This window comes from Nerophis lumbriciformis, linkage group LG33, assembly GCF_033978685.3.
Source record: "Nerophis lumbriciformis linkage group LG33, RoL_Nlum_v2.1, whole genome shotgun sequence".
In the NCBI taxonomy this organism is placed as follows: Eukaryota; Metazoa; Chordata; class Actinopteri; order Syngnathiformes; family Syngnathidae; genus Nerophis; species Nerophis lumbriciformis.
This window is the reverse complement of record NC_084580.2, coordinates 25976628-26003748: the sequence shown is the minus strand read 5'-3', so window position 1 is coordinate 26003748 and position 27121 is coordinate 25976628. Positions and strand designations below refer to the sequence as shown.

At 29.5% G+C, this 27121-nt stretch overlaps 1 protein-coding gene across 2 annotated transcripts in view; it reads right to left on the bottom strand.

The window, feature by feature from the left end:
• The window catches only part of exoc3 (exocyst complex component 3), a 91373-nt gene that overhangs the window by 23667 nt on the left and 40585 nt on the right, over positions 1-27121 (bottom strand). For both annotated transcript variants that reach the window (XM_061928756.2, XM_072912116.1), the window contains exons 5-13: positions 23509-23721; positions 19126-19304; positions 18896-19012; positions 11556-11670; positions 11363-11488; positions 11209-11309; positions 11032-11142; positions 8107-8248; positions 7632-7754 (exon numbers count right to left, since the gene is read on the bottom strand). In XM_061928756.2, coding sequence (XP_061784740.1) covers positions 7632-7754; positions 8107-8248; positions 11032-11142; positions 11209-11309; positions 11363-11488; positions 11556-11670; positions 18896-19012; positions 19126-19304; positions 23509-23721 — 1227 coding nt within the window. The remainder of the gene's footprint in view (positions 1-7631; positions 7755-8106; positions 8249-11031; positions 11143-11208; positions 11310-11362; positions 11489-11555; positions 11671-18895; positions 19013-19125; positions 19305-23508; positions 23722-27121) is intronic.

Sequence of the window (27121 nt, the reverse complement as noted above, 5' to 3'; positions counted from 1 at the left end):
AGCTTTAAGTGTTAAAAGTTAAAAAAATAAAAAAATAATATAAATTATGTTTAACACTTTTTGTAGTAGGAATTTAAAAAAATATTTTTTATTATATATAATTTCTCAAAAAATAATCAAGTATTATAATCAATGTTATTATGAATTATGGACATATTTAAGACTCCAAATACTTCACATCAAATATTACACTTTGACATATTTTTTGGAGAAAATATTGTATATTTTGTGTTTTTGCCATTAAAAAATGTTTTCTTTGCCAAAAAGGTGTGACACAAACAAACACATTTAAAAAAAAAACTTTTTTTAGTGGGACCTTAAAAAAAACACAAAAAAACAAATGAACAAATAAATACTTTAATTTCTCAAAAAAATAATAATGTATTGTATTGTGTGTGTTGTTATGAATTATTGACATATTTAAAACTCCAAATACTTCATATCAAATATTACACTTTGACATTTTTTGGGGGGGAAAATATTGCATATTGTGTGTTTTTGCCTTAAAAATGTATATATAATTAAAACACTTTTTTTTTTTGGACTACAAGTTGATTTGGAGCTTTAAGTGTTAAAAGTAAAAATAATAATAATAATATAAGTTATGTTTAACACTTTTTGTAGTAGGATTTTTAAAAAAGAAAAACAAAAAAAACAAAAAATATAATTTCTCAAAAAATAATAATGTATTAAAATCAATGTTATTATGAATTATTGACATATTTAAAACTCCAAATACTTCACATCAAATATTACACTTTGACATTTTTTGGGGGGAAAATATAACACATTTTGTGTTTTTGCCGAAAAAATAAAAAGGTTTTCTTTGCCAAAAAGGCGTAACACAAATTTTAAAAACTTAAAAAAAAAAAAAACCAACAAAAACTATAATTTCTCAAAAAAGAATAATGTATTAAAATCAATGTTATTATGAATTATTGACATATTTTAGACTCCAAATACTTCACATCAAATATTACACTTTGACATATTTTTTGGAGAAAATATTGTATATTTTGTGTTTTTGCCATAAAAAAATGTTTTCTTTGCCAAAAAGGTGTGACACAAACACATTTAAAAAAAGTGTTAAAAGTAAAAATAAATAAATGTATGAGTTATTTTTAACACTTTTTTTAGTGGGACCTTAAAAAAAACCAAAAAAAAAACCGAACAAATAAATACTTTAATTTCTCAAAAAAATAATAATGTATTGTATTGTGTGTGTTGTTATGAATTATTGACATATTTAAAACTCCAAATACTTCATATCAAATATTACACTTTGACATTTTTTGGGGGGGAAAATATTGCATATTGTGTGTTTTTGCCTTAAAAATGTATATATAATTAAAACACTTTTTTTTTGACTACAAGTTGATTTGGAGCTTTAAGTGTTAAAAGTAAAAATAATAATAATAATATAAGTTATGTTTAACACTTTTTGTAGTAGGATTTTAAAAAAAGAAAAACAAAAAAAACAAAAAATATAATTTCTCAAAAAATAATAATGTATTAAAATCAATGTTATTATGAATTATTGACATATTTAAGACTCCAAATACTTCACATCAAATATTACACTTTGACATTTTTTGGGGGGAAAATATAACATATTTTGTGTTTTTGCCGAAAAAATAAAAAGTTTTTTTTTTGCCAAAAAGGCATAACACAAATTTAAAAAACCTTTAAAAAAAAAAAAACCCAACAAAAACTATAATTTCTCAAAAAAGAATAATGTATTAAAATCAATGTTATTATGAATTATTGACATATTTAAGACTCCAAATACTTCACATCAAATATTACACTTTGACATATTTTTTGGAGAAGATATTGTATATTTTGTGTTTTTGCCATAAAAAAAAGTTTTCTTTGCCAAAAAGGTGTGACACAAACACATTTAAAAAAAGTGTTAAAAGTAAAAATAAATAAATGTATGAGTTATTTTTAACACTTTTTTTAGTGGGACCTTAAAAAAAACACAAAAAAACAAACGAACAAATAAATTCTTTAATTTCTCAAAAAATAAAAATGTATTGTATTGTGTGTGTTGTTATGAATTATTGACATATTTAAAACTCCAAATACTTCATATCAAATATTACACTTTGACATTTTTTGGGGGAAAATATTGCATATTGTGTGTTTTTGCCTTAAAAATGTATATATAATTAAAACACTTTTTTTTTTTTGGACTACAAGTTGATTTGGAGCTTTAAGTGTTAAAAGTAAAAATAATAATAATAATATAAGTTATGTTTAACACTTTTTGTAGTAGGATTTTTAAAAAAGAAAAACAAAAAAAACAAAAAATATAATTTCTCAAAAAATAATAATGTATTAAAATCAATGTTATTATGAATTATTGACATATTTAAAACTCCAAATACTTCACATCAAATATTACACTTTGACATTTTTTTGGGGGAAAATATAACATATTTTGTGTTTTTGCCGAAAAAATAAAAAGGTTTTTTTTTGCCAAAAAGGCATAACACAAATTTAAAAAACCTTTAAAAAAAAAAAACCCAACAAAAACTATAATTTCTCAAAAAAGAATAATGTATTAAAATCAATGTTATTCTGAATTATTGACATATTTAAGACTCCAAATACTTCATATCAAATATTACACTTTGACATATTTTTTGGAGAAAATATTGTATATTTTGTGTTTTTGCCATAAAAAAATGTTTTCTTTGCCAAAAAGGTGTGACACAAACACATTTAAAAAAAGTGTTAAAAGTAAAAATAAATAAATGTATGAGTTATTTTTAACACTTTTTTTAGTGGGACCTTAAAAAAAACAAAAAAACAAATGAACAAATAAATACTTTAATTTCTCAAAAAAATAATAATGTATTGTATTGTGTGTGTTGTTATGAATTATTGACATATTTAAAACTCCAAATACTTCATATCAAATATTACACTTTGACATTTTTTGGGGGGGGGAAATATTGCATATTGTGTGTTTTTGCCTTAAAAATGTATATATAATTAAAACACTTTTTTTTGGACTACAAGTTGATTTGGAGCTTTAAGTGTTAAAAGTAAAAATAATAATAATAATATAAGTTATGTTTAACACTTTTTGTAGTAGGATTTTTAAAAAAGAAAAACAAAAAAAACAAAAAATATAATTTCTCAAAAAATAATAATGTATTAAAATCAATGTTATTATGAATTATTGACATATTTAAGACTCCAAATACTTCACATCAAATATTACACTTTGACATTTTTTGGGGGGAAAATATAACATATTTTGTGTTTTTGCCGAAAAAATAAAAAGGGTTTTTTTTGCCAAAAAGGCGTAACACAAATTTAAAAAACCTTTAAAAAAAAAAAACCCAACAAAAACTATAATTTCTCAAAAAAGAATAATGTATTAAAATCAATGTTATTATGAATTATGGACATATTTAAGACTCCAAATACTTCACATCAAATATTACACTTTGACATATTTTTTGGAGAAAATATTGTATATTTTGTGTTTTTGCCATAAAAAAAAGTTTTCTTTGCCAAAAAGGTGTGACACAAACACATTTAAAAAAAAGTGTTAAAAGTAAAAATAAATAAATGTATGAGTTATTTTTAACACTTTTTTTAGTGGGACCTTAAAAAAAACACAAAAAAACAAATGAACAAATAAATACTTTAATTTCTCAAAAAAAAAATAATGTATTGGATTGTGTGTGTTGTTATGAATTATTGACATATTTAAAACTCCAAATACTTCGTATCAAATATTACACTTTGACATATTTTTTGGGGAAAATATTGCATATTGTGTGTTTTTGCCTTAAAAATGTATATATAATTAAAACACTTTTTTTTTTTTTGGACTACAAGTTGATTTGGAGCTTTAAGTGTTAAAAGTAAAAATAATAATAATAATATAAGTTATGTTTAACACTTTTTGTAGTAGGATTTTTAAAAAAGAAAAACAAAAAAAACAAAAAATATAATTTCTCAAAAAATAATAATGTATTAAAATCAATGTTATTATGAATTATTGACATATTTAAAACTCCAAATACTTCACATCAAATATTACACTTTGACATTTTTTGGGGGGAAAATATAACATATTTTGTGTTTTTGCCGAAAAAATAAAAAGGTTTTCTTTGCCAAAAAGGCGTAACACAAATTTAAAAAACTTTAAAAAAAACAAACAAAAAAAACCCAATAATTTCTCAAAAAATAATAATGTATTAAAATCAATGTTATTCTGAATTATTGACATATTTAAGACTCCAAATACTTCACATCAAATATTACACTTTGACATATTTTTTGGAGAAAATATTGTATATTTTGTGTTTTTGCCATAAAAAAAATGTTTTCTTTGCCAAAAAGGTGTGACACAAATACATTTAAAAAAAGTGTTAAAAGTAAAAATTAAATACATGTATGAGTTATTTTTAACACTTTTTTTAGTGGGACCTTAAAAAAAAACCAAAAAAAAAAACGAACAAATAAATTCTTTAATTTCTCAAAAAATAATGATGTATTGTATTGTGTGTGTTGTTATGAATTATTGACATATTTAAAACTCCAAATACTTCATATCAAATATTACACTTTGACATTTTTTGGGGGGGAAAATATTGCATATTGTGTGTTTTTGCCTTAAAAATGTATATATAATTAAAACACTTTTTTTTTGGACTACAAGTTGATTTGGAGCTTTAAGTGTTAAAAGTAAAAATAATAATAATAATATAAGTTATGTTTAACACTTTTTGTAGTAGGATTTTTAAAAAAGAAAAACAAAAAAAACAAAAAATATAATTTCTCAAAAAATAATAATGTATTAAAATCAATGTTATTATGAATTATGGACATATTTAAGACTCCAAATACTTCACATCAAATATTACACTTTGACATATTTTTTGGAGAAAATATTGTATATTTTGTGTTTTTGCCATAAAAAAAATGTTTTCTTTGCCAAAAAGGTGTGACACAAACACATTTAAAAAAAGTGTTAAAAGTAAAAATAAATAAATGTATGAGTTATTTTTAACACTTTTTTTAGTGGGACCTTAAAAAAAACACAAAAAAACAAATGAACAAATAAATACTTTAATTTCTCAAAAAAATATAATGTATTGTATTGTGTGTGTTGTTATGAATTATTGACATATTTAAAACTCCAAATACTTCATATCAAATATTACACTTTGACATTTTTTGGGGGGGAAAATATTGCATATTGTGTGTTTTTGCCTTAAAAATGTATATATAATTAAAACACTTTTTTTTGGGGACTACAAGTTGATTTGGAGCTTTAAGTGTTAAAAGTAAAAATAATAATAATAATATAAGTTATGTTTAACACTTTTTGTAGTAGGAATTTTAAAAAATATATATTTTTTAAATATATATATATATATATATAATTTCTCAAAAAATAATCAAGTATTATAATCAATGTTATTATGAATTATGGACATATTTAAGACTCCAAATACTTCACATCAAATATTACACTTTGACATATTTTTTGGAGAAAATATTGTATATTTTGTGTTTTTGCCATAAAAAAAATGTTTTCTTTGCCAAAAAGGTGTGACACAAACACATTTAAAAAAAAGTGTTAAAAGTAAAAATAAATAAATGTATGAGTTATTTTTAACACTTTTTTTAGTGGGACCTTAAAAAAAACACAAAAAAACAAATGAACAAATAAATACTTTAATTTCTCAAAAAAATAATAATGTATTGTATTGTGTGTGTTGTTATGAATTATTGACATATTTAAAACTCCAAATACTTCATATCAAATATTACACTTTGACATTTTTTTGGGGGAAAATATTGCATATTGTGTGTTTTTGCCTTAAAAATGTATATTTAATTAAAACACTTTTTTTTTTTTTTGACTACAAGTTGATTTGGAGCTTTAAGTGTTAAAAGTAAAAATAATAATAATAATATAAGTTATGTTTAACACTTTTTGTAGTAGGATTTTTAAAAAACAAAAACAAAAAAAACAAAAAATATAATTTCTCAAAAAATAATAATGTATTAAAATCAATGTTATTATGAATTATTGACATATTTAAAACTCCAAATACTTCACATCAAATATTACACTTTGACATTTTTTTGGGGGAAAATATAACACATTTTGTGTTTTTGCCGAAAAAATAAAAAGGTTTTCTTTGCCAAAAAGGCGTAACACAAATTTAAAAAACTTAAAAAAAAAAAAAACAACAAAAACTATAATTTCTCAAAAAAGAATAATGTATTAAAATCAATGTTATTCTGAATTATTGACATATTTAAGACTCCAAATACTTCACATCAAATATTACACTTTGACATATTTTTTGGAGAAAATATTGTATATTTTGTGTTTTTGCCATAAAAAAATGTTTTCTTTGCCAAAAAGGTGTGACACAAACACATTTAAAAAAAGTGTTAAAAGTAAAAATAAATAAATGTATGAGTTATTTTTAACACTTTTTTTAGTGGGACTTTAAAAAAAAACAAAAAAACAAACAAACAAATAAATTCTTTAATTTCTCAAAAAATAAAAATGTATTGTATTGTGTGTGTTGTTATGAATTATTGACATATTTAAAACTCCAAATACTTCATATCAAATATTACACTTTGACATTTTTTGGGGGGAAAATATTGCATATTGTGTGTTTTTGCCTTAAAAATGTATATATAATTAAAACACTTTTTTTTTTTGGACTACAAGTTGATTTGGAACTTTAAGTGTTAAAAGTTAAAAAAAAAATAAAAAAAATAATATAAGTTATGTTTAACACTTTTTGTAGTAGGAATTTAAAAAAAGATTTTTTTTAAATATATATATATATATATATATATATATATATATATATATAATTTCTCAAAAAATAATCAAGTATTATAATCAATGTTATTATGAATTATGGACATATTTAAGACTCCAAATACTTCACATCAAATATTACACTTTGACATATTTTTGGGAGAAAATATTGTATATTTTGTGTTTTTGCCATAAAAAAAAAGTTTTCTTTGCCAAAAAGGTGTGACACAAACACATTTAAAAAAAGTGTTAAAAGTAAAAATAAATGAATGTATGAGTTATTTTTAACACTTTTTTTAGTGGGACCTTAAAAAAAACCAAAAAAAAAACCGAACAAATAAATACTTTAATTTCTCAAAAAAAAAATAATGTATTGTATTGTGTGTGTTGTTATGAATTATTGACATATTTAAAACTCCAAATACTTCATATCAAATATTACACTTTGACATTTTTTGGGGGGGAAAATATTGCATATTTCGTGTTTTTGCCATACAAAAATGTATATATAATTAAAAAAAATAATTACAATTGACTGATAGATCTGAAGTTCATTTGCAGTTTTAAGTGTTCAAAGTAAAACTAAATACATGTATGAGTTATTTTTAACACTTTTTGGGGGATTTTAGTAAGACCTTTAAAAAAACGAAAAACTATCATTTCTCAAAAATAAATCATGTATTAATTATTATTATTGACATATTTAAGACACGTTGTAATATTTTTTGGGGAAAATATTGCATATTTTTGTCAAAAAGACAACACACACACGGAACACAAGACTACATATGTCCAAAGAGGTCTTCCCTACCTGGTTGAAGGGCTTCTTGACCTTGTTGAAGTCGTTAAAGTAGTCCTCCACCGTCACACAGATGGTGTCCACAGCATGCGAGCCAGTCAGCCACTTCCTGGTCAGCAGCTCGCTCAGGTGATGCTAACCAGGTGACAGCGTGGACATCAATCAATCAATCAATGTTTACTTATATAGCCCTAAATCACGAGTGTATCAAAGGACTGCACAAGCCACAATGATGGCACCAAACATGCCTTTCACTTTGTGTCACATCTGCAGGCAGGAAGCAGGGCACCTGCCCAGGACACCACTAGGCCCCGCCTCTTCCCACACACATACCTTGGTCACATGTCTCCTCTTTAGTTGTGGCCGCTAAGCATATTTTCACCTTTTAGTCTTGGTTTTCTGTTAGTACTGTTGTTGTGATATTCTTCATGAAAATAGTCTCATTTCTGTGTTGGTTAGAGAAAGAGGCGTGCCAAAAGTGAGCTACCTCGAGGTCCAGGAAGACTTCGTCCAGGAGGAACTGACATCCCTCCTTGGCCACCTCGTTGAGGGTCCTCTCGATGGCGGCGTCACTGTCCGTGGCCTGGCACACCTGAGAGTACTTCCTCTTCAGACTGTTGATGGACTCTCTGAGACAACACATGACAGACTATGCTTATTGATCAAAAATGCTGTCATGAAAACAAGAGGCATTAACGTATTTCCCCATTAAGAAAGGACACACCCCAATGTAACGTTATATATCAGCACATTACAACTGAGATATTTCATTGCGTACATTGAACCTACAGTGAGTGAGCCTTCTATACTAGAGGAATACGGGACGGTGTGTTCAAGGACCGCTGAACAGAGTAGGACGTCACAATGCCCGCCAGAAATAATAAAAATAGATTTTATTCTCTATGCACTTTTCATTGAAATGCATTTTTAAAAGTGCTGCAATTCAAAACAATAAAAGCTTAGCCATTAAAACAGATCAAATAGTAATATTAGTTTATTGTATGTACTGACAAATGTGCTATTTCATATTTGCTTTTAATTATACATTTTTTTAGTTGGATAATTGTATTTAGTAGCAAATATATTATTTTATACTAGTTTTGGTTATTAGTTTTTTTATTGTATTTATTAGCATATATATTATTTTAGTTAGTATTAGTTTTTTAAAATGTTTTATTTATTAGCATATATATTATTTTATACTTATTTTAGTTATGGTTATTAGTTTTTTTATTGTATTTATTAGCATATATATTATTTTATACTTATTTTAGTTAGTATTTAGTTTTTTTAAATTGTACTTATTAGCATATACGTATATTATTTTAGTTATGGTTATTAGTTTTTTTAATTGTATTTATTAGCATATACATATTATTTTATACTTGTTTTACATATGGTTATTAGGTTTTTTCATTGTAATTATTAGCATATATATTATTTCATATTGATCTTCGATTTATTTTCATTTGATAATTTGAGAACCGTAATTATGACACATTACTTATTTCTTATTTATCTTTGAATTTATTGTATTTACTGACAAATGTGCTATTTCATATTTGCTTTTAATTATACATTTTTTTTAGTTGGATAATTGTATTTAGTAGCAAATATATTATTTTATACTAGTTTTAGTTATTAGTTTTTTTATTGTATTTATTAGCATATATATTATTTTAGTTAGTATTAGTTGTTTTTTTTAAAAATTGTATTTATTAGCATATATATTATTTTATACTTATTTTAGTTATGGTTATTAGTTTTTTTTATTGTATTTATTAGCATATATATTATTTTAGTTAGTATTTTTTTTTTTTAAATTGTATTTATTAGCATGTATATTATTTTATACTTATTTTAGTTATGGTTATTAGTTTTTTTTATTGTATTTATTAACATATATATTATCTTATACTTATTTTAGTTATTATTTAGTTTTTTTAATTGTACCGTATTTTCCGCACCATAAGGCGCCCTGGGTTATAAGCCGCGCCTTCAATGAACGGCATATTTCAAAACTTTGTCCACCTATAAGCCGCCCCGTGTTATAAGCCGCATCTAACTGCGCTAAAGGGAATGTCAAAAAAACAGTCAGATAGGTCAGTCAAACTTTAATAATATATTAAAAACCAGCGTGATGTGGGCGCGCATGGAGTCGTATATCAACATGGACGGAGCTGCGTGAAAAAAGCCACCCGGCCTCTTCGCGTAAACTTACCTTAACCACTCGCTCATCTTTTCTTCATCCATCCCTTCGAGTTAGCTTTTATGATGACGCCGGCTGGAAAGGTCTCTTTTGGCAAGGTCTTCCTTTTGAATATCACCATGGGTGGAAGTTTCTGGCCATTAGCATGGCAAGCTAGAACCACAGTGAAGGATGACTTCTCATTCCCTGTGGTGCGAATATTCACCGTACGTGCTCCCGTTGTATCCACAGTGCGGTTCACAGGAATATCAAAAGTCAGTGGAACCTCGTCCATGTTGATAATGTTCTCTGGCCGGATCTTTTTTTCAGCTATCTTGTTTTTACAATATGCACGGAAAGTAGCCAGCTTTTCTTGAAAGTCTTTAGGCAGTTGCTGTGAAATAGTAGTCCGTGTGCGGATGGAGAGATTGCGTCTTTTCATGAACCGGAAACCTGTCGCTTAGTAGGAGCCATTTTGTGGTCTTTACAGATGTAAACACACAAAGGAAATGAAACGTAATATCCGCGCGCTTCTTCTTCTTCTACGGGGGCGGGTGGTTGCTTACAGTAGAAGAAGAAGCGCTTCCTCTTCTACGGGGAAAAAAGATGGTGGCTGTTTACCGTAGTTGCGAGACCTAAACTTTATGAAAATGAATCTTAATATTAATCCATATATAAAGCGCACCGGGTTATAAGCCGCACTGTCAGCTTTTGAGTAAATTTGTGGTTTTTAGGTGCGGCTAATAGTGCGGAAAATACGGTACTTATTAGCATATATATTATTTGATACTTATTTTAGTTATGGTTCTTAGTTTTTTTATTGTATTTATTAGCATATATATTATTTTACATTTGTTTTACATATGTTATTAGGTTTTTTTCATTGTATTTATTAGCATGTATATTATTTCATATTTATTTTTGAATTATTTTAATTTCATATTTAGAGAATTGTAATTATGACAAATATATTATCTCCTATTTATCTTTGAATTTGTTTTTTCCCAATTGTATTAAAGGCAAATATATTGTTTCGTATTTCTATTTAAATGACTTTTTTTGAGAATTGTATTTAATGCATAACTGACCTGTGAGCAGTTTTAAAAGTGTTGTACACAAAAGCTAACAGGTTTTATGCTGCGTTCATGCACCCAAAGTGGACTTAAAGGAGAGTGTGATTGTGGTGGTCAAAGAGGTGTTTGTGGTGGTCAGCATGCAGCCTACTTGAATGTCTGGCAGTTGTTTATGATGGCGATCATGTACTGCACGTAGCACTGAGGCAGCTGTCGATCTCTCAGGTGTTCCTCCTTGTAGAGCACCGCCTCCTCTCGGTACCTGGCGTGGCAGCGACCAGGTGAGTCCCAGCAGGGGGGGGCGGATGAGGACCACGGAGACTTTTACCTGACCAGGAAGGAGTTCATCTGTTTCAGGCACAGCTTGAGGACCTGCTCCTTGAAGTCCCCGTCGATCTGCGCCGCCACTTGCAGGTTCTGTTCGAACATCTGATGATGCGTGGTGAGTGAGTATCAAGAAGTGCAGGTGTGTGAGCATGTACCTGGAAGACGATGGCGGGCAGTGTGGTCTGGTAGTACCCGTCCTGGTCGGCTTCAGGCTCCGTGTCTTTCTGCCAGTCCTTCTTGTCCGTTTCCAGGGCTTTTCTCAGCCAGCCGGTGATGTTGGACTGGGGACGCACGGCCAGAGAGCGTGTAACATGTATAGCGTGTTGCAAAGACAGCGATGGCGCCTACCGTGAAAGTCTGCACGTATTTGCTGAGGAGGTCGTCAACCACGTCCTGAGGGAGCAGCGACCCCAGCTGCTCGCTGCTCTCCAAAGCCAGCTCCGGGTGGCCCATCATCTCCACACTGGCCAACACACACACGCAGGAAGAAGCAATGGCAATGTTATTATTATTGACCCATTGATGTCTCCGATGACTTCGCATCAAATGTTCCTAACTGACAACTTTTGGGGGGAAAAGATTGCATATTTTGTGCTTTTTTTTTGACAAAATTGGCATAAAACATAGAAAAAGAAAAGTAATAAAAAGTTAATCTCGGGATTTAAGTATTGAATAAATAGAATAAAACTAAATATATATATATATGACTTGTTTTTAACATTTTTATGACTTATATTTTTTACATATTTAGTGGTTTTGACATAAAAAAATATTCTTTCATTTTCAATGTGACAATTGTATGTACTAGCAAATATACTGTATTATTGCAAATATATTTTTGAATTATTCAATATAATTGTATTTATTGGCAAATACATTATTTTGTATTTCTTTTTAAATGTTGTATTTTTTAATTTGAGAATTGTATTTTTTAGCAAATATATTATTTTTAATTATTGTTATTAGTTTTTTCAATTGTATCTACCGTATTTTCCGCACTATAAGGCGCACCGGATTATTAGCCGCACCTTCTATGAATTACATATGTCATAATTTTGTCCACCAATAAGCCGCCCCGGACTATAAGCCGCGCCTACGCTGCGCTAAAGTGAATGTCAAAAAAACGCTGCGCTAAAGTGAATGTCAAAAAAAACAGTCAGATAGTTCAGTCAAACTTTAATAATATATTGAAAACCAGCGTTCTAACAACTCTGTCCCAAAATGTACGCAAATGTGCAATCACAAACATAGTAAAATTCAAAATGGTGTAGAGCAATAGCAACATAATGTTGCTCGAACGTTAATGTCACAACACACAAAATAAACATAGCGCTCACCTTCTGAAGTTATTCTTCATTCGTAAATCCTTCGAATTCTTCGTCTTCGGTGTCCGAATTGAAAAGTTGCGCAAGCGTGGGATCCAAAAATGGCCGGCTCCGCCTCGTCGAAGTCATCGGATTCAGTGTCGCTGTTGTTGTGCAGCAGTTCTGTGAATCCTGCCTTCCGGAAAGCTCGGACCACAGTTGTGACCGAAATATGTGCCCAGGCATTTACGATCCACCGGCAGATGTTGGCGTATGTCGACCGGCGCTATCTGCCCGTCTTAGTGAAGGTGTGTTCGCCTTCGGAGCTGTGTGAAAAAAGCCACCCGGCCTCTTCGCGTAAACTTCCCTTAACCACTCGCTCATCTTTTCTTCATCCATCCATCCCTTCGAGTTAGCTTTTATGATGACGCCGGCTGGAAAGGTCTCTTTTGGCAAGGTCTTCCTTTTGAATATCACCATGGGTGGAAGTTTCTGGCCATTAGCATGGCAAGCTAGAACCACAGTGAAGGATGACTTCTCATTCCCTGTGGTGCGAATATTCACCGTACGTGCTCCCGTTCCACAGTGCAGTTCACAGGAATATCAGTTGCTGTGAAATACGGTAGTAATCCGTGTGCGGATGGAGAGATTGCGTCTTTTTATGAACCGGATCCTTGTCGCGTAGTAGGAGCCATTTTGTGGTCTTTACAGATGTAAACAGGAAATGAAACGTACGGTGATATCCGCGCGTTTTTTCTTCTTCTTCCGGGGGCGGGTGAAGCGCTTCCTGTTCTATGGGGGCGGGTGCTTTCCTTGGCGGTTGCTTGCGTAGAAGAAGAAGCGCTTCCTGTTCTACCGGGAAAAAAGATGGCGGCTGTTTACCGAAGTTGCGAGACCGAAACTTTATGAAAATGAATCGTAATAAAGCGCACCGGGTTATAAGGCGCACTGTCAGCTTTTGAGAAAAATTGTGGTTTTTAGGTGCGCCTTATAGTGCGGAAAATACGGTATTTGCAAATATAGTGTTTCTTTTTTTTTTTTTATTATTATTGTTATTGGTTTTTTGTATTTATTTGTTTTGATCATTTTAGAAATAATAATGAATCAAAATTAATATTGTTATTAATTATTGACCTATTTATGTCTCCGATGACTTCACATCAAATGTTCCTTTTTGACAACTTTTGGGGGGAGGAAAAGATTGCATATTTAGTTTTTGCCATAAAAAACAGGGTTTTGACAAAATGAGCATAAAACATAGAAAAAGAAAAGTAATAAGAAGTTTGACTAGGGATTTAAGTATTGAATAAATAAAATAAAATTAAATATATATATGACTTGTTTTTAACATTTTTATGAATTGAGAACCTTCCGGGAAATATATTTTTTTTTTTACATATTTTGTGTTTTTGACATAAAAAACTATTCTTTCATTTTCAATGTGACATTTGTATGTAATAACAAATATACTGTATTATTGCAAATATATTTTAGAATTATTTTTATTATTCAACATAATTGTATTTATTGGTATATAATTTTTTTTGTATTTCTTTTTGAATTTTGTACTTTTTAATTTGAGAATTTTATTTTTTAAGCAAATATATTATTTGTAATTATTGTTCTTTGTATTTTCAATTGTATCTATTGGCAAATATAGTGTTTCTTTTTTTTAATTTTTATTATTGTTATTAGTTTTTTGTATTTATTTGTTTGAATCATTTAAAAAATAATAATGAATCAAAATTAATATTGTTATTAATTATTGACCTATTTATGTCTCCGATGACTTTGCATCAAATGTTCCTATTTGACAACTTTTGGGGGGAGGAAAAGATTGCATATTTAGTTTTTGCCATAAAAAACAGGGTTTTGACAAAATGAGCAAAAAACATAGAAAAAAAAAAAGTAATATGAAGTTAATCTAGGGATTTAAGTATTGAATACATAGAATACAATTAAATATATATATATATATATATATATATATATATATATATATATATATATATATATATGACTTGTTTTTAACATTTTCATGACTTGAGAACCTTCCGGGAAATATTTTTTTTTACATATTTAGTGTTTTTGACATAAAAAAATATTCTTTCATTTTCAATGTGACAATTGTATGTACTAACAAATATACTGTATTATTACAAATATATATTTAGAATTATTTTTATTGTTCAACATAATTGTATTTATTGGTATATAATTTTTTTTGTATTTATTTTTGAATTTTGTACTTTTTAATTTGAGAATTGTACTTTTTAGCAAATATATTATTTGTAATTATTGTTCTTCGTATTTTCAATTGTATCTATTGGCAAATATAGTGTTTCTTTTTTTTAAATGTTATTATTGTTATTTGTTTTTTGTATTTATTTGTTTTAATCATTTAAAAAATAATAATGAATCAAAATTAATATTGTTATTCATTATTGACCTATTTATGTCTCCGATAACTTTGCATCAAATGTTCCTATTTGACAACTTTTGCATATTTAGTTTTTGCCATAAAAAACAGGGTTTTGACAAAATGAGCATAAAACATAGAAAAATAAAAGTAATAAGAAGTTAATCTAGGGATTTAAGTATTGAATACATAGAATACAATTAAATACATATATGACTTGTTTTTAACATTTTTATGACTTATATTTTTTACATATTTAGTGTTTTTGACATAAAAAAATATTCTTTCATTTTCAATGTGACAATTGTATGTACTAACAAATATACTGTATTATTACAAATATATTTTTGAATTATTCAATATAATTGTATTTATTGGCAAATACATTTTTTGTATTTCTTTTTGAATTTTGTACTGTTTAATTTGAGAATTGTATTTTTTAGCAAATATATTATTTGTAATTATTGTTCTTCGTATTTTCAATTGTATCTATTGGCAAATATAGTGTTTCTTTTTTTAAATTTTTTATTATTGTTATTAGTTTTTTGTATTTATTTGTTTTAATCATTTAAAAAATAATAATGAATCAAAATTAATATTGTTATTAATTATTGACCTATTTATGTCTCCGATGACTTTGCATCAAATGTTCCTTTTTGACAACTTTTGGGGGGGGGGGGAAATATTGCATATTTAGTTTTTGCCATAAAAAACAGGGTTTTGACAAAATGAGCATAAAACATAGAAAAAGAAAAGTAATAAGAAGTTAATCTAGGGATTTAAGTATTGAATAAATAAAATACAATTAAATATATATATATGATTTGTTTTTAACATTTTTATGACTTATATTTTTTACATATTTAGTGTTTTTGACATAAGAAAAATATTCTTTCATTTTCAATGTGACAATTGTATGTACTAGCAAATATACTGTATTATTGCAAATATATTTTTGAATTATTCAATATAATTGTATTTATTGGCAAATACATTTTTTGTATTTCTTTTTGAATTTTGTACTGTTTAATTTGAGAATTGTATTTTTTAGCAAATATATTATTTTCAATTATTGGTATTAGTTTTTTCAATTGTATCTATTTGCAAATATAGTGTTTCTTTTTTTAAATTATTATTGTTATTAGTTTTTTGTATTTATTTGTTTTAATTATTTAAAAAATAATAATGAATCAAAATTAATATTGTTATTAATTATTGACCTATTTATGTCTCCGATGACTTTGCATCAAATGTTCCTATTTGACAACTTTTTTTTTTGGGGGGGGGGGGGGGGGGGGGGGGGGGGGGGGGGGGGAATATTGCATATTTAGTTTTTGCCATAAAAAACAGCGTTTTGACAAAATGAGCATAAAACATAGAAAAAAAAAGTAATACGAAGTTAATCTAGGGATTTAAGTATTGAATACATAGAATACAATTATATATATATATATATATATAACATTTTTATGACTTGAGAACCTTCCGGGAAATATTTTTTTTTACATATTTAGTGTTTTTGACATAAAAAAATATTCTTTCATTTTCAATGTGACAATTGTATGTACTAACAAATATACTGTATTATTACAAATATATATTTAGAATTATTTTTATTGTTCAACATAATTGTATTTATTGGTATATAATTTTTTTTGTATTTCTTTTTGAATTTTGTACTTTTTAATTTGAGAATTTTATTTTTTAAGCAAATATATTATTTTTAATTATTGTTATTCTTTATTTCAATTGTATCTATTGGTAAATATAGTGTTTCTTTTTTTTAATTTTTATTATTGTTATTAGTTTTTTGTATTTTATTGTTTTAATCATTTAAAAAATAATAATGAATCAAAATTAATATTGTTATTAATTATTGACCTATTTATGTCTCCGATGACTTCACATCAAATGTTCCTATTTGACAACTTTTGGGGGGAGGAAAAGATTGCATATTTAGTTTTTGCCATAAAAAACAGGGTTTTGACAAAATGAGCATAAAACATAGAAAAAAAAAGTAATAAGAAGTTAATTAGGGATTTAAGTATTGAATACATAGAATAAAATTAAATATATATATATGACTTGTTTTTAACATTTTTATGACTTATATTTTTTACATATTTAGTGTTTTTGACATAAAAAAATATTCTTTCATTTTCAATGTGACAATTGTATGTACTAGCAAATATACTGTATTATTGCAAATATATTTTTGAATTATTCAATATAATTGTATTTATTGGCAAATACATTATTTTGTATTTCTTTTTAAATGTTGTATTTTCTAATTTGAGAATTGTATTTTTTAGCAAATATATTATTTTTAATTACTGTTATTAGTTTTTTCAATTGAATCAATTTGCAAATATAGTGTTTCTTTTTTTTAAATTATTATTGTTTTTTTTTTTTTGTATTTATTTGTTTTAATTATTTAAAAAATAATAATGAATCAAAATTAATATTGTTATTAATTATTGACCTATTTATGTCTCCGATGACTTCACATCAAATGTTCCTATTTGACAACTTTTGGGGGGAGGAAAAGATTGCATATTTAGTTTTTGCCATAAAAAACAGGGTTTTGACAAAATGAGCATAAAACATAGAAAAAAAAAGTAATAAGAAGTTAATTAGGGATTTAAGTATTGAATACATAGAATAAAATTAAATATATATATATGACTTGTTTTTAACATTTTTATGACTTATATTTTTTACATATTTAGTGTTTTTGACATAAAAAAATATTCTTTCATTTTCAATGTGACAATTGTATGTACTAGCAAATATACTGTATTATTGCAAATATATTTTTGAATTATTCAATATAATTGTATTTATTGGCAAATACATTATTCTGTATTTCTTTTTAAATGTTGTATTTTCTAATTTGAGAATTGTATTTTTTAGCAAATATATTATTTTTAATTACTGTTATTAGTTTTTTCAATTGAATCAATTTGCAAATATAGTGTTTCTTTTTTTTAAATTATTATTGTTTTTTTTTTTTTGTATTTATTTGTTTTAATTATTTAAAAAATAATAATGAATCAAAATTAATATTGTTATTAATTATTGACCTATTTATGTCTCCGATGACTTTGCATCAAATGTTCCTATTTGACAACTTTTGGGGGGGGGGGGATATTGCATATTTAGTTTTTGCCATAAAAAACAGCGTTTTGACAAAATGAGCATAAAACATAGAAAAAAAAAAGTAATATGAAGTTAATCCAGGGATTTAAGTATTGAATAAATAGAATAAAATTAAATATATATATGACTTGTTTTTAACATTTTTATGACTTATATTTTTTACATATTTAGTGTTTTTGACATTAAAAAATATTCTTTCATTTTCAATGTGACAATTGTATGTACTAGCAAATATACTGTATTATTGCAAATATAATTTTGAATTATTCAATATAATTGTATTTATTAATAAAAAATTTTGTATTTATTTTTAAATGTTGTATTTTTAATTTGAGAATTGTATTTTTTAGCAAATATATATTTTTTTAATTATTATTAGTTTTTTTTATTGTATCTATTTGCAATAATAGTGTTTCTTTTTTTATTATTATTGTTATTAGTTTTTTGTATTTATTTGTTTGAATCATTTCAAATATAAAAATTAATATTGTTATGAATTATTGACATATTCATGTCTCCACTTACTGTGCATCAAATGTTCCTATTTGACAACTTTTGGGGGGGAAAATATTGCATATTTAGTTTTTTGCCATACAAAAAACAGGGTCTTGCCAAAATGAGCATAAAGCATAAAAAAAAGAAAAGTAATAAGAAGTTTGACTAGGGATTTAAGTATTGAATAAATATAATAAAATGAAATATATATGACTTGTTTTGAACATTTTTGTCTCAAAAGTGAGCTGAGGTGCATCCTGTACAACTTACCTGCAGCACACCTGTATATATAAACATGTGTTTGGACCTACCTTTTATAGGTGTTGAGGACCCAGGTCAATAGTGACACGATCTCATTGGCCTCCAAGTCCTCAAAGACCAGCTCTTTGACCCGACTGGACACTGCGTTGTGGTACAGGCTGAAGAACCTGAAACACACATCCATGACACCTGCTTATTACCTGTTGGAGGTGTTATAATGTATTGATGTTGCAGGTGTTATAATGTATTGATGTTGCAGGTGTAATAATGTGTGTATTACCTGTTGTAGGTGTCATAATGTGGGGGGAAGCACTGCACCATGAGGTTCTTGACCACGATGAGGTCATCTAGAACATATTTCCTGGTGAGCTCCAGAAGACGAACCAGCCACATTTTGTCTGCTTCTCTGGTCACGGCCTGGCTGCCCTCGATGCGTGTGCTGACGGTCCCCTCCAACACCTGCAGGACAACAACACCTGAGGACTGGACTGGACCCAAACAACTTCAGGTGAGTCCTCTAGCTATAAATACTGTAATAGTACTACTACCCATGGTGTTGTATACATACTGTAATAATACTACTACACATGGTGTAGTATAAATACTGTAATAGTACTACTACCCATGGTGTTGTATACATACTGTAATAATACTACTACACATGGTGTTGTATACATACTGTAATAATACTACTGATAGTGTAGTATAAACACTGTAACAATATAATGGATAATGTAGTATACATGCTGTAATAATACTACAGATAGTGTAGTATACATACTGTAATAATACTACTGATAGTGTAGTATAAACACTAACAATATAATGGATAATGTAGTATACATGCTGTAATAATACTACAGATAGTGTAGTATAAATACTGTAATAATACTGATAGTGTTGTATAAATAATGTAATAATAATACAGACAGTGTAGTATAAATACTGTAATAATACTGATAGTGTAGTATAAATACTGTAATAATACTACTGATAGTGTAGTATGGATACTGTAATAATACTACTGATAATGTAGTATAAATACTGTAATAATAATACTGATAGTGTAGTATAAGTATTGTAATAGTACTACTATCCATAGTGTAATATAAATACTGTAATAATACTACTGATAGTGCAGTATAAACACTGATAGTGTAGTATACATACTGTAATAATACTACTGATAGTGTAGTATAAATACTGTAATAATACTACTGATAGTGTAGTATAAATACTGTAATAATACTACTACCCATAGTGTAGTATAAATACTGTAATAATACTACTGATAGTGTAGTATAAATACTGTAATAATACTACCCATAGGGTAGTATAAATACTGTAATAATACTACCCATAGTGTAGTATAAATACTGTAATAATACTATGGATAGTGTAGTATAAATACTGTAATAATAATACTGATAGTGTAGTATAAATACTGTAATAATACTACTGATAGTGTAGTATAAATACTGTAATAATACTATGGATAGTGTAGTATAAATACTGTAATAATACTACTGATAGTGTAGTATAAATACTGTAATAATACTACGGATAGTTTTGTATAAATACTGTAATAATACTACTGATAGTTTTGTATAAATACTGTAATAATATTACTGATAGTGTAGTATAAATACTGTAATAATACTACTAACAGTGTAGTATAAATACTGTAATAATACTACTGATAGTGTAGTATAAATACTGCAATAATACTGATAGTGTTGTATAAATAATGTAATAATACTACAGATAGTGTAGTATAAATACTGTAATAATATTGATAGTGTAGTATAAATACTGTAATAATACTACTGATAGTGTAGTATAAATACTGTAATAATACTACTGATAGTGTAGTATAAATACTGGTAGTGTTGTATAAATACTGCAATAATACTGATAGTGTAGTATAAATACTGTAATAGTACTACTATCCATAGTGTAGTATAAATACTGTAATAGTACTACTACCCATGGTGTAGTATAAATACTGTAATAGTACTACTACCCATGGTGTAGTATAAATACTGTAATAGTACTACTACCCATGGTGTAGTATAAATACTGTAATAGTACTACTACCCATGGTGTAGTATAAATACTGTAATAGTACTACTACCCATGGTGTAGTATAAATACTGTAATAATACTATTACACCATAGTGTAGTTTAAATACTGTAATAATACTACCCATAGTGTAGCATAAATACTGTATTAATACTACTGATAGTGTAGTATAAATACTGTAATAATACTACTGATAGTGTAGTATAAATACTGTAATAATACTACTGATAGTGTAGTATAAATACTGTAATAATACTACTGATAGTGTAGTATAAATACTGTAATAATACTACCCATAGTGAAGTATAAATACTGTAATAATACTACTGTTAGTTTTGTATAAATACTGTAATAATACTACTGATAGTGTAGTATAAATACTGTAATAATACTACTGTTAGTTTTGTATAAATACTGTAATAATACTACTGATAGTGTAGTATAAATACTGTAATAATACTACTGTTAGTTTTGTATAAATACTGTAATAATACTACTGATAGTGTAGTATAAATACTGTAATAATACTACTGATAGTGTAGTATAAATATTATTTATTACTATTCATTTTTTTTACTTTCAATGCTTAAATCTTTAGATGAACCTCAGATCTATCTATACGTTTTTATCATTTTTCCCCCCCAGTTTTTTGTTTGTCCTTTGTATTATAGAAAACTTCGTTTTTTATATGGCAAACCCACAAAATATGTGGAATAAGTGGAATTTTTCATGTCACGCAATTGAAGCCTTGAAAAGATCAATAATTCATAACAACATTGACTTTGATGAATCGTTATTTTTTAAGCAATGACAGTTAAAAAAAAAAAAAAAAAAAAATCACAGTAAAACTCTTAGGGACCCAAAACTTTTTTCGATTGTCCGTCCGTGGAAAAATATTTTTAAAGTATTTCTTTGGTTTGTTTTCTGCCTTTTGTCATAGAAAGCAGCCTGCATGGCAGCTTTGTGTTATTAGTAAGGCTGAAACCACGCGTCGACGTAGTCAACGTCATCGGTTACGTAAATACGTCGACGCCGTTTTTGTGCGTCGGCGCGTCGCATATTTACGTCAAACTACTGTCATGGCGGAGCGCAAAGCAGACGATGCGAGCGAGGGGAAAAAAGCACGCCAAAAGTGTGGGAGTATTTCAATAAACGGCCTAATAATGTTGTTGTATGCACACTGTGTCGAGCGGAAATGGCCTATCATAGCAGCACAACGGCTATGAAGGAACATTTGAAAAGAAAACCCCCGACAGCGTTCTTGACATCACCATCAACAAGTCAATCGTCCGCGTGCGTATACGTTGTCATCATTACACAAAAACATGAATGTGTCATTTGCATCTGCGTTGTAAATTCATAAACTAAAGCACCGTTTGCTCTGAGAGGCGCGTTTGGCGTGCCTGTTCAGTGTTTAAAAAGACGCGCTCCTCTTTAACGCTGTGGAGAGGCGGCGGCGGCGAGCGAGCGGCGAGGCGGGGCGCGCCGGGAGCGACGCCGCAAGAGACAGGGGGACGACGAGCGAGCGAGCAAGAGGAGCTGAAAAGCGAGGAAAGAAAGAGAAAAGAGTTGGAAGAGAAAAGACTTTGTGTAAAATGAAAAGATTGTAAACCTGGCAAAGCCGTCTGGCGTTCAGTCTGTCGGTCCTGAAAGAACCCCACGGCACAAGACGTGTCACAAACGCTAACGTTAATTAGTTGTGCAAATACCTTTTACAACATTAACAGTTACATATACTATGTACAAACCAACAATTAACTTTCACTTTAATCATACTATCATTGTTGTGTAATTAAGCAAAATAAGCAATATTTTTACTTTTGTTGAAATGTTTACACTGTACACTTTTTTGTATTGGATGTTTAGCTTTATTTTTGCACATTTGAGCAAATAAGCAATACTTTTACTTTTGTTGAAATGTTTACACTTGTTACAGAATATTTCCGTTTTGCACTTTTTTGTATTGGATGTTTATCTTTATTTTTGCACATTTTAAAGCAAAATAAGCAATACTTTTACTTTTTAAATGCTTATACTATTCCAGAATATTAAGATTTGCACTGGATGTTTACTTTTATATTTGCACATTAAAAAGCAAATAAGCTACTTTTAATTTTGTTAAATGTTAAAAGTTTTAAATGTTTACATTGTTACAGAATATTTTGTCATGTTGTTGTCAATGTTGACTGAGTGGCCATACTTTTTTTTTTTGTAAATAAAAGCCATGCCTTTTGAAAAAACTGGCCTACATTTATTTTTTCCTCTTCATTTTAAATAAAAAAAATAATCGGTAAAAGGAAAAATAATCTATAGATTAATCGAAAAAAAATAATCTATAGATTAACCGATTAATCGAAAAAAATAATCTATAGATTAATCGATAGAAAAATAATCGTTAGCTGCAGCCCTAGTTATTAGAGTTTGCTCTTGTATTCCAAATGTCATGTTTTTTGGTTGAATAGTATTTTTAGGACATTAAAACATTATATGCGGGCATCAAATTGGACAGCCCTGATGTAGAGCACGAGGATAACTACTGCAGGGATGAATACTGTCAGAGTAAAAGTTCATTCTTCTGACCTCAAACATTCTGTCCTTCCATCTTTTGGGTCGTCCAGGCGGGATGAAGCCCGTCTGTTTCTTACGGTCCACCATGCGCCGGTCAATCTTCTCCTCGCGCTCGATGATGCGGACCACCGACACCAGCATGGTGGGGTCACGGCGCACCGTCACCATGGCTCGCTGCAGGACCATCCACAGCTGCTTGGCCAGCTCGTCTGACAGCCCCTGGACCTGGAAGACACCACATCGTTGTTCTTTCTCTCCACAAACGCCTCCGTTTGCCAACCTTTTCGCTCCAAATATGCCACAGTCCATGAATGGCGGGGAAATAAAAACACGCTGGAAACCTAAAGAGTGTTTCTTTTCTAGCCATTGTGAGAATGAGATTCAATCCATAGTCATGTTTGAAGCAGTCTTCTCGTGACCTCCTTGCTTTTATCTTATGTCCGCTACTAAACTCTTTGTTTTGTCTTAAGGGCTCCTGTTTGTCTGTTTTGGCCAGTTCCTTATCTGTTTTGAAGAAACAGCTGCGCTTCTTTTTGAACGGGAGAGGCTGTTTTCGCTCTACATAAGCTGACTCTTTTTGTTTGAGTTTTGATCTCTCTTGGCGATGCTATGGTTGCGTTGTAAGGGCTGGTCTCCTAAAGCTTTAGTAAATCTTGGCCAAGCACAATTCTGTCTCGGTGGTCCTTTTTACTCAACATATACAGGTAAAAGCCAGTAAATTAGAATATTTTGGAAAAACTTGATTTCTTTCAGTAATTGCATTCAAAAGGTGTAACTTGTACATTATATTTATTCATTGCACACAGACTGATGCATTCAAATGTTTATTTCATTTAATTTTGATGATTTGAAGTGGCAACAAATGAAAATCCAAAATTCCGTGTGTCACAAAATTAGAATATTACTTAAGGCTAATACAAAAAAGGGATTTTTAGAAATGTTGGCCAACTGAAAAGTATGAAAATGAAAAATATGAGCATGTACAATACTCAATACTTGGTTGGAGCTCCTTTTGCCTCAATTACTGCGTTAATGCGGCGTGGCATGGAGTCCATGAGTTTCTGGCACTGCTCAGGTGTTATGAGAGCCCAGGTTGCTCTGATAGTGGCCTTCAACTCTTCTGCGTTTTTGGGTCTGGCATTCTGCATCTTCCTTTTCACAATACCCCACAGATTTTCTATGGGGCTAAGGTCAGGGGAGTTGGCGGGCCAACTTAGAACAGAAATACCATGGTCCGTAAACCAGGCACGGGTAGATTTTGCGCTGTGTGCAGGCGCCAAGTCCTGTTGGAACTTGAAATCTCCATCTCCATAGAGCAGGTCAGCAGCAGGAAGCATGAAGTGCTCTAAAACTTGCTGGTAGACGGCTGCGTTGACCCTGGATCTCAGGAAACAGAGTGGACCGACACCAGCAGATGACATGGCACCCCAAACCATCACCCAACCATGCAAATTTTGCATTTCCTTTGGAAATCGAGGTCCCAGAGTCTGGAGGAAGACAGGAGAGGCACAGGATCCACGTTGCCTGAAGTCTAGTGTAAAGTTTCCACCATCAGTGATGGTTTGGGGTGCCATGTCATCTGCTGGTGTCGGTCCACTCTGTTTCCTGAGATCCAGGGTCAACGCAGCCGTCTACCAGCAAGTTTTAGAGCACTTCATGCTTCCTGCTGCTGACCTGCTCTATGGAGATGGAGATTTCAAGTTCCAACAGGACTTGGCGCCTGCACACAGCGCAAAATCTACCCGTGCCTGGTTTACGGACCATGGTATTTCTGTTCTAAATTGGCCCGCCAACTCCCCTGACCTTAGCCCCATAGAAAATCTGTGGGGTATTGTGAAAAGGAAGATGCAGAATGCCAGACCCAAAAACGCAGAAGAGTCGAAGGCCACTATCAGAGCAACCTGGGCTCTCATAACACCTGAGCAGTGCCAGAAACTCATCGACTCCATGCCACGCCGCATTAACGCAGTAATTGAGGCAAAAGGAGCTCCAACCAAGTATTGAGTATTGTACATGCTCATATTTTTCCTTTTCATACTTTTCAGTTGGCCAACATTTCTAAAAATCCCTTTTTTGTATTAGCCTTAAGTAATATTCTAATTTTGTGACACACGGAATTTTGCATTTTCATTTGTTGCCACTTCAAATCATCAAAATTAAATGAAATAAACATTTGAATGCATCAGTCTGTGTGCAATGAATAAATATAATGTACAAGTTACACCTTTTGAATGCAATTACTGAAATAAATCAAGTTTTTCAAAATATTCTAATTTACTGGCTTTTACCTGTATGTCATCCAAAAGAACTTGGGAGTGACCAGTGTGGAAGACTGGTGATGCGCAATACCATTCACCAACTTTTGTCTACTTTGTTATTCAATGTGGGTCCTAAAAGCCAACACAGAAGGAGGGATTTGCTGTGGACTTACAAAGGAATTTTTGCAAGGAATACGCCAATAATGACCAGGTTTGGTTGTTATCATCAGTCATCAGAGAGAGAGAGAGAGAGAGAGAGAGAGAGATCAGAAGGCTTAAGAAAAAGTATCTGCATTTGATTGTTTACATTTGATTATTAACAATCCGGGGAGGGTGTTAGTTTAGGGTTGTAGTTGCCTGGAGGTGAACTTTTATTGCAGTTTTGAAGGAGGATAGAGATGCCCTTTCTTTTACACCTGTTGGGAGCGCATTTCACATTGATGTGGCATAGAAAGAGAATGAGTTAAGACCTATGCTAGATGGGAATCTGGGTTTAACGTGGTTAGTGGAGCTCCCCCTGGTGTTGTGGTTATGGCGGTCATTTACGTTAAGGAAGTAATTTGTGTTGATGTTGGAATGGTTTGAAAAATGTGGGAATTGTGCAACTTGGAAAAATGTCCCATTCATTTCAATTGGAACTTCCTGGAAATTTTGGGAAAAGCGGGATTTTTTTGGAAAATTTTTAGGAGCATTAATGTCCTAAATGAGCTGAATTGGTTGGTGTTGGAATTGTTTAAATCGGTCAAGAAATGGTATTAGGGAATTTCGGGAAAATCGGGAATGTTTTTGAAAATGGTAAAAAAACTTGAATGATCAGAATGAGTTGAAATGGTCGGCGTTGGAATTTTTCAAAGCGGTCGAGAAATGTTGAAGTAGTAACATGTTGAATTGAGAATTCCTGGAATTTGGAAAAAAAAACGGGAATTTTTCCAGTTCAAAAAACAAATTTGTTTTTTGTCCTGATTGAGAGAAATTTTTGGACAGTGGAACAGTTGAAGTGGGTTGACAAATGTGGGAGGAGTAGTCGCCAGAAAAAAAGGTGGAAATAGGGCTTTGGAAAACCAGGAATTCTGGAAAATCTGGGAATTTTTTTGAACTTGGAAAAAGGGTAGCTTCAATTTCCAGAATGGTGGAATGTGGTGGAGGTGGAATGGTTTGAATAGGTTGAAAAATGTGGAAATGGTGCAAGTTTGAAAAATGGCCAATTCATTTTAATTGGGGAAAAATGTCCCAGAAAACCTGGAATTCTGGGAAATCCTGAAATTTTTTTCAACTTGGAAAAAGAGTAGCTTCAACTTCCAGAATGGTGGAATTGTGTTGAAGGTGGAATGGTTTGAATAGGTTGAAAAATGTGGAAATGGTGGACA